The 8,767-nt window shown below is 34.1% G+C and overlaps 1 protein-coding gene across 1 annotated transcript in view; it reads right to left on the bottom strand.

Moving 5' to 3' along the window:
- The window catches only part of ttc14 (tetratricopeptide repeat domain 14), a 23,993-nt gene extending 16,309 nt beyond the window's left edge, over positions 1-7,684 (bottom strand). The window contains exons 1-4 of the mRNA XM_056447681.1: positions 7,145-7,684; positions 5,087-5,205; positions 4,127-4,326; positions 1,715-1,799 (exon numbers count right to left, since the gene is read on the bottom strand). Coding sequence (XP_056303656.1) covers positions 1,715-1,799; positions 4,127-4,326; positions 5,087-5,205; positions 7,145-7,278 — 538 coding nt within the window. The 5' untranslated portion in view covers positions 7,279-7,684. The remainder of the gene's footprint in view (positions 1-1,714; positions 1,800-4,126; positions 4,327-5,086; positions 5,206-7,144) is intronic.
- Between the last annotated feature and the right edge of the window lie 1,083 nt (positions 7,685-8,767).

The following is an 8,767-nucleotide window of genomic DNA, read 5'->3' as shown; positions in this document are numbered from 1 at the left end:
TCTTAATCAGCTTACAGTTGGAGTATTGGTGTCCATGTAAATGTACTCAATGAAAGTGCCAGATGATGTCGCAAGCTGTCACAGACAGCGCATTCCTTTGCCTTTAGTTGAGTCCATGCGCCCTCAAATGTTGACGTGTTTCCCTCCTTACACGCAACTTTTGTAAAGCGTCTGCTTCACGTTGCTGTGTCAGATTCCTTGCTCGTACAATATAGCCATACTTTAGAATGCTTTAAGCAAATTTGATGAACGCGATGGTGCGTGTTGATGAATCTGAACGGAGTCGCTTGGTGCGTTGTACTGCGTGCGTTGTGTGTGTGTGTGTATGTGTGCGTGTGTGTTTCCTAGCAACAAGAACGGACTGTGTCCGTATCCCTCAAAGTTGTTTACAATTTAATGTTTAGAGAAGTTGTGACCAAAGTCCCTGTAAGAATTCTATAGTCTTTGGTGTGACACAACACGTACCTGTGTGTGCCTTTGACACTTTGATGCTTCTTGCATCCTTGTCGCAGCACCAGTGGCACCGAAATTCATATGCTGATTCTGCTTGTTCTTACTCTTAGGTCACATCATTCAAAAGAAAAGGGCCACAGTCCCCATAATGTCAACAGACTGGACTGTCTTAGCAACTGCCTGAATATAAAAGAGGACTAAACAAAATTGTTTCTACTTTAGAATTAATGTTCTCCACTCTCAGCAATACAACTTTTCAATGAGTACAATTGTTTGTATTCAACACTTTGTTATTATAATTTTCCAATTTCCATATTTGCAATGCCTTTATTTTGGAATTGTTAGCAGTCCACTTAGAATCCAACACAGAAATCATTTTTGTTTTTTATTGGCATTGATTGTTTTGAAATTCAAATTGCATTTACATGCCTGTGCTTTTATCACTGTAATAAATATGGCAGTCAAGCCAACCGTTTGAAGATCTTGATGGTTTATTTCTTCATGTATGTTGATTGCATGAAGAAATCTGTTACAAGTTAAGCAAAAGATCTGATAACTGATAACTTTGAATTTAAATAGTTTCTTTGTTAAAATTAATTTTACATTTGAATAGCCAAAAACGTTTCAGTCATTTAATTGCGATTAATTGCAAAAAAGTGTGATCAAAAAAATTAACTAATGAATCGATTGACAGCACTAATATATATATATATAAATATATATATATACAGACAGACACACACAAACACACACACACGCGCGCGCGCACTCATGCATACATTTATATAAAGTTTCCCAACTTAAAATTGTAAGACAATTTACAATTACAAAAGCTTAAGTTGGTTGATTTAGTAACAAGCACTTTATCCAAAATTTAAGCATTTTTCAAACCTTGAAAATGCTGGACTAAATTTTTAAAATGAAACTAAATCAAAGATTATACTTAAAAAGCATTTTCAAGGATTTCCAGCACCTGTAATAACCCTGTAACCAACAATAGCTACATCCCCTATTGTAAACCATTATTTTTATGGTGAGAAAATGTATACTTAGTCTTTTTAAAAGTTTTTACCATTTTTTTCTTTGCTAAAAACTCTAAAACTGTATTTAGTTGAAAAGTTTTAAATATCTCTACAAAAGAAGAGCTGAACTGAACAGAAAACATTCTGCACACAATCAAAGAACACGACAGAACACATAAAAATCTTTTTACATGATTAATGTTGAGAAGAATAAAAAGATTTAAAAAACCCACACACACCTCTGATTAAATCCCCAATCTGGTAATAAGACAAAGGATCATCATGGTTTCCGGTTGAAGGCACTTCTCTTTTTGGACACAGGGCCTTTAAAAAAGATGATTCATTATTCAACACGTCCAATTCAACAAAACAGACACAATGCAGTTTAGAAAGCTACTTATTTAGAAGCACTTGTGTTTATTGCACACTGACTGACTCTGACTAAATATTGTCATGTAACTTCCCAGAATAATATTAAACGAATCATTTCCTTGTGAATAAAGAAATGTTTACACCAGAAACTATAACTTTTTTCCAGTAAACAGACTTTTAAATCATTTCCTCTGTTCAGACCTGTAAGAACGAACACCTGAGAGATGCTTTGACGTGAAACTTAAAGATGTATTTTTAATTGATGCTGCTTTTAATTTACTATATAATGGGTGAGCGATTAATAAAAGGTCATTTTCACGGATATTTTATTAGTAAAGCCAGTTCTGCAATCGATATTAAATCTACAGCGTGTGGCTTGAGATGCTGATTGGGAAAAATTATACTGTATTACACGATAATTACACTGGGTTACAATGTAACCTGCTTCTCTAATGTTTACATTCTTAATATTATAATAATATTATTAATATTATTAGATAATTAATAACCTCCTGTGGAACTCTGAATCTGCATCTCATTTTGGAGTCTTCTACTGTCCACCAGAGGTCGTATTCCAGTCACAGACGCACACTTTGAGAGCCTTCCTAACTGAATCAAATATGCTGTTTTCTATCAAAGCAACCTGGGATGCTGAATTACAATTGGCTAAACTGGCATTGGGCGGGTTAAAGGGACCAAAACAAAGACAGACGTTCCAGCACGAAACACGTTTTTAAAGCAGAATATCTGACTTAGCATTGTTTTTCAGATAAATAAGAATGTTCACTTAGCATGTTTCTTAAATATCTGCAAACATATTATGCTATTTTAACTTTCATACAGCTCCTTTAAAAAAAAAATATGGAAACCTATTAGATGTGTTAATTAGACAATTAAATAGTGTTTTGTGAGCTAAAGTGGCAGTGTGCTGATTTATTTTATCAATAGAATGTCCCCACATTTCACAAAAAACAATTGTGACGTGAGTGGAGTGCGTGCTGCTATTAGAGGTGTACAAATACTAGGCATGGGTTGTTAACGGGTTGCAAGGTTTACCACTGTTTGGAAAACTGGTCACACTAAAAGTTTCATAAGTTGATCTGTTTACTAGCATAAACTATTAATGAACAATTCTAGTACAGCATTAATTAATCATAGTTTAGCATTTACTAATGAATCTTGTTAACATTAGATAATGCACTGTGAGTTTAACATGAACTGACAACGAACAACCTTATTTTCATTAACTAACGTAAATTCACTCATTTTCTTTTCGGCTTAGTTCTTTAATTAATCTGGGGTCGCCACAGCGGAATGAACCGCCAACTTATAAAGCGTATGTTTTTACGCAGCGGATGCCCCTCCAGCTGCAACCCATCTCTGGGAAACACCCATACACACTCATACACTATGGACAAATTAGTCTACCCAATTCACTTGTATCGCATGTCTTTGGACTTTGGGGGAAACCAGAGAACCCGGAGGAAACCCACGCGAACTTGGGGAGAATATGCAAACTCCACACAGAAACGCCAACTGACCCATCCGAGGCTTGAACCAGTGACCTTCTTGATGTGAGGTGACAGCACTACCTACTGCGCCACCACATCGCCCTAACGTAAATTAACATGAATAAATACTGTAATAAATGTATTGTTTATTGTTTATGTTAGTAAATGCTTTAAATAACATTAACTGATACATCCTGATTGTAAAGTGTTACTGGAAAACTCAAGGTTTTAAAAATGTCTGAAATTTTCTGTTTTACTGTTCCTACTGTATATGCATGTTTTTTTTCTATACATGTTTTTACAAGTATTTTATTTTACTTTTTAGGGCAACAGTATTTCTATATGAAAAGCTCCTGGTCGGCCCATAATTCAGTAAACCTCTGAGAAACAAATCTCTTATGCACAAACATCCAAGCCTGCTATAGGCCTGAACAGTGCAGTGGCTTACTTTATATTCAGAGAAAAGAAAGCTCTCTATAGATGCACTTTGTTTTTGAAACTGATGACAGCAGAAGTCAATGATTTATTTTTCATTATTTAGCCTGACATGTTTACTGTCCGAAATATTTTAGATGTTTCTTAAAATATTTTGTGTTCAATTGGGAAAAAGTTGTTTCTTTTTACAAGACATTTAAAAAGAACTTATTTTACAGCAGAAATCACAATAACGTGATATTTTTTCCAAGGTTATCATACCGTCAGAATGTTATACTGGCCCATGCCTAACGAATAAACACAAAAATAAAGAGAAAAACCACACGAGCAGACCTTGATCTCAAGATCCTCGATGTCTCTCTTGAGCCCGCCAGCGGTGCAGAGCAGAGTCACGAATAAACCGAAGTCTCGCACTGAATTGATTCTGCCGATGACCATGTCTCCCCGCTCCACGTCCCGGTAGAAGAGCTCGCGTCTCTCCTCGAATGACACCTCCATGAACTGCTCCAGTGGCGGCATGACGGCGAACGCTTCTGAAACAGCAGCACACTCCATCAGGACCAGTCATGGGAATAACAACAACATAAATAAACATCGACAGATTTGCTCTTCAGTGTTTGGACTTTCAGCAGTGAAAATTAAACCACACTGAATTGAACTAAACTGAACTTCAACTCTGAAAACTGGACTGACACGGTTTCAATTTACTAGAACTTCCATGTTAAGCTGCTTTGACACAATCTACATTGTAAAAGCGCTGTACAAATAAAGATTAATTGAAATATAGTAAAAAATAGAAGTATAGTAATTACTAATTGAAGTATGGTAATAAAAAGAAATAAACAGCGATATTAATCAAATAAAAGCCCATTTCCCCGTTACAACGCCATTACCGGGCGCAGCTATTGGAATCTTTTTGGCTCAAGACTTCAAGTCTCATTGACTTCCATTGATTTTAGTTAAAAACTGACATTTTCTTAAAATATTATATTATTATTCCTTTTTAGGTATAGTCAAGAACTGTTTTCTGCCGTTCCACTCTTAGGCATTTCTCCCGTAGACAACTTAATTGGAAGTTCTAAAACAAAACATATACAATTGCCTTTGACCCCACAGTGGACAATTTCATGAGAGTATAATAAATAATCTGATGAATATTTTGAGCTAAACTTTACAGACAAATTCTGGAGATACAAAAGACTCATATCACATCTTGTAAAAAGGGTAAAATTGGAGCCCTTTAAGAATAATATGCAGTATAAATTGTGAATTTGATTATGAAGGATTGAGAACCTCCTGACTCCTCCTGCCATTCGTCTGCTGGTTCTGAGATTTTCCATGACGGTGCGAACAGAAGATCAGCTTTCCTTGCTATGAACTGCTCCAGAACCGGACTTTGCTCTTCTTTATCCCTGGTTTAAACCAAAGAATATGTATTCAATACAATTTCCGTTATACACAATCTGCATTACACACATGCTTTTTATGTTTCTCTTGATTTTCCCTATTTTTAAATTTTATTAATCTAATATTTCTGCCCAACATGTTCATTCAGTACTTATTTTTGCACGAAGATCTTCAGTTGTTTTGTTAGATTAGTTACAGATTTGGTTTCACAGGGTATAAACAGGAATCAGTGATTGTAATTTAAAACCTTTTAAGATTTTTTTAAGACTCTTTGGACACATTAAGACCACATCACCACTTTAGGTTTCAAAAAGTGGCATTGCCGACATTTTAACTTGCATTATATTTACTAAATACTGATTGCATGAAACGAATCCTAAACTAAAACTGTATTTATACACTGAATAAAAATGTTAATCCCCCAGGTGGTGCTTTTACAGCAGCAGGGACAACAGTGTTTCCCTGGTTACTGCAGTAAACAAAGCAGCGTGATGTCAAATCTAGCAGGATTTCGTTTTATTTCATGAACTACACAGAATATCAATATTCAAAGATTACATTCAGGTAAAAATGAATACTGATACCAAATTTAATACCTTGTAAAACAGCATTTAAGACTTTTAAATACTTTTTAAGGGCCATAAATTTCACTAAATTGATTTATGAATTTTTTATACCCCGCGGACACCCTGTTTCAGTACTGACTAATCTACGTTTTTGTGATCCTGGGTGTGTGTGTATATATTTTATATATATATATATATATATATATATATATATATATATATATATATATATATATATATATATGAACTAAGCAAAGAAACCTAATTTGAACAACTAAAATGGCACATTTCTCAATTTTTTTCATCCTCAGATTACAGATTTTCATGTAGTTTTAGCTCTGAAAAAACATACGTACATGCTAAGCTTCTTTATGTGGCTTATTTTAGCTTTCAGATGTTGAAATCTCAATGTCCAAAAACAAATGGACACTTATGATACATTTTATGGTACTCGGTCATTCACAAACAGACAAATAACATACATACACTATTATTATATAATCACCATTATATAATATATATATATATATATATATATATATATATATATATATATATATATATATATATATATATATATATATAGACTCTAGAGTATAAATGAGCAATTCCAGCGTTATGGATGTGATATTTGCAGTAAAAACTCAAAACATAAATTCACATAGAAAGTATACGTTAACATAATATTGACAAATCTAACCACAGAGTTATGGGATCTGAAAAATATCTATTTGCAAACATTTTTTTTTTATATTTTAATGAGGAAAATAAACATGTGTTATGGATGTGACAAAAAAATATTCTGTGAGTTTACAGTATACAACATAATTTGTAGAAATTCTGTCAATTAAACTGCACAACCAAAAGAAACAATGCTAATCAAACAGATACGAGTCAATTCACTATAAAATAATTGATTTTATTTTATTTGACATTTTAGCATTTATGAGGTAAAGTTTCATTATGGATGACACGCTTTTCCGTAATGGATGTGACAGATGTGAAATTGCCACTTGTGTGATTTTGGTAAATTGAATATAATAGTTTGAAAACACTGACAAGATACACTTATGAGTATTTTAAAAGTACTGTAAAATACTTGCTTTCACAAAAACTAGAAATTGTTTCTCTGTTTTGGTGAAAACTTAATTTTTTTTCATGACAAGGTTGACATTTGCATGGAATTGCTCAAATATTTATATAGAATATTTAGAATTACATTACACAGAAATACTACGAGTGGATGAAGCCATGCGATATGTTTTTCTTGACTTCAGTTGTGTTTTATGTGCTATTTTAGGGGTCTTGGGTTTTGTCAACACAAGGCAGGCATGAGGGATAAAAATAGCCACGTGCAGCAGTTGTGAACTCCTCTTACCGTTGGTTCAGGTTTTTGCAGAGATCAGAGGCCAAATGTTTAAAGTCTGGGTTTTCATTCTGTTCACATTTCAACAGCGACAGCAGGTTTTCACCGTGAAACGACACAGACTGTCGGAGTAAATCTCTGTCCATCTTCAGTGTCTGCAAACACACATATTTACACCACTGTGTGCTGCAATGCCACCACAGACGTCGAGTAAAGAACTGAATAAGTAATTGTAATAAGTAGATATGTAATAGTAGATATGTTGACCGTTTGTTTATTCTCTCAAACGCCAAAAAAGTTATAAAAGTGCCCGAATTCCTGCAGAAATAGCTGCAAATGTTAACGTGCTAAAGCCAAATGGGGGACGTGGAAACCGGAAGCTAAGCGGAAAAAAGCGTTTAACCATTTCGGAAATGCCTAAAACATTATATTAGTTATATTCTTTAGCAATGTATTAAATTTAGATATTATGAATGCAGTTTGTTTGGACTCTACGAGAGCGTATGACAAACATGAAAGCACGAGAGGCGGCGGTTAATGTGAAATGGCTTGTTGTTGTCGTGTTTTCAAAATTAAAGTCGCGGACTAAAAAAACTAACAGGTCTTCCAAAATAAAAGTAATAGTCGGGTAAAAATTACAAGAATTTAATTATATATAACTATAAATATATAACTAAAAATATGCAATACCTTCCGCTGAAAAAAACAACATATGCTGGTAAGGTAAGTTTTGATGCTGGTATGCTGCATCAATGCTGATTTTGCTTAATTTGTATGTCATTATGTGTAATGCCATTGTATTTTTGCACTGTATTCGTCTTATAAATATGTCTCTGTATTTTGCACTGTCTGAAGCTTTACTCTCATCACAGCACATGATATGCTGGTGATGTGACAATAAAAGTGATTTGATTTGAGCACTTTCAGCAATATGGATACGACATTTGCAGTAAAGACTTAAAACTTAAATACACAGAGAAAGTATGTTAACATTATATTGACACATCTGTTTATATTTTCCAAAACTGCTAACCACAGAGTTCTGCGATCAGATAAATATCATTCTGTAAACATGTTTAATATTGTAAAAAAGGGGAATAAACATGCGTTATGGATGATGTGAGCAGAAAAGTCTGTGAGTTTACAGTCTACAACATACTTTGCAGAAATTGAGTGATTGAAACTGCACAACCCAACAGAAATAATGCTCATCAACAGGAGAAGAGCTGCTCTCTACTGAACAAACACGATTGAGATGGACATTTCTGCATTTATGAGAGTAAAGCTTGCTTATGGATGTGACAGATGTCAAATTGGCACTTGTGTGACTTTGCTGAATCAAATATAATTGCGTAAAAACATTGACAGAGACATTTTTGAGTATATTTACAGTACTGTGCTATTCAAAACAACACAAAAAAGCTTTCGCTATTTTGTTGTAAACTTTTTTTTCATGGCAATGTTGACATTTGCATGCAATTGCTCATTTGATTTGATTTTCTACTACCCCAAACATCAGAGTCACTGACTAATTTCAGGCCTGTAGCCAGCCTGGTGAAAGGGGTGGTTCTTTTTCTCAAAAAGTGGAGCTTTTTGCAGTTATAGGCCTCATTTAGGCTACTATTTAATTATGAG

The sequence above is a fragment of the Danio aesculapii genome, chromosome 22 (assembly GCF_903798145.1).
Source record: "Danio aesculapii chromosome 22, fDanAes4.1, whole genome shotgun sequence".
Lineage (NCBI taxonomy): Eukaryota > Metazoa > Chordata > Actinopteri > Cypriniformes > Danionidae > Danio > Danio aesculapii.
The sequence above is the reverse complement of the archived record's forward strand: the minus strand, read 5'-3'. Positions and strand labels throughout refer to the sequence as shown.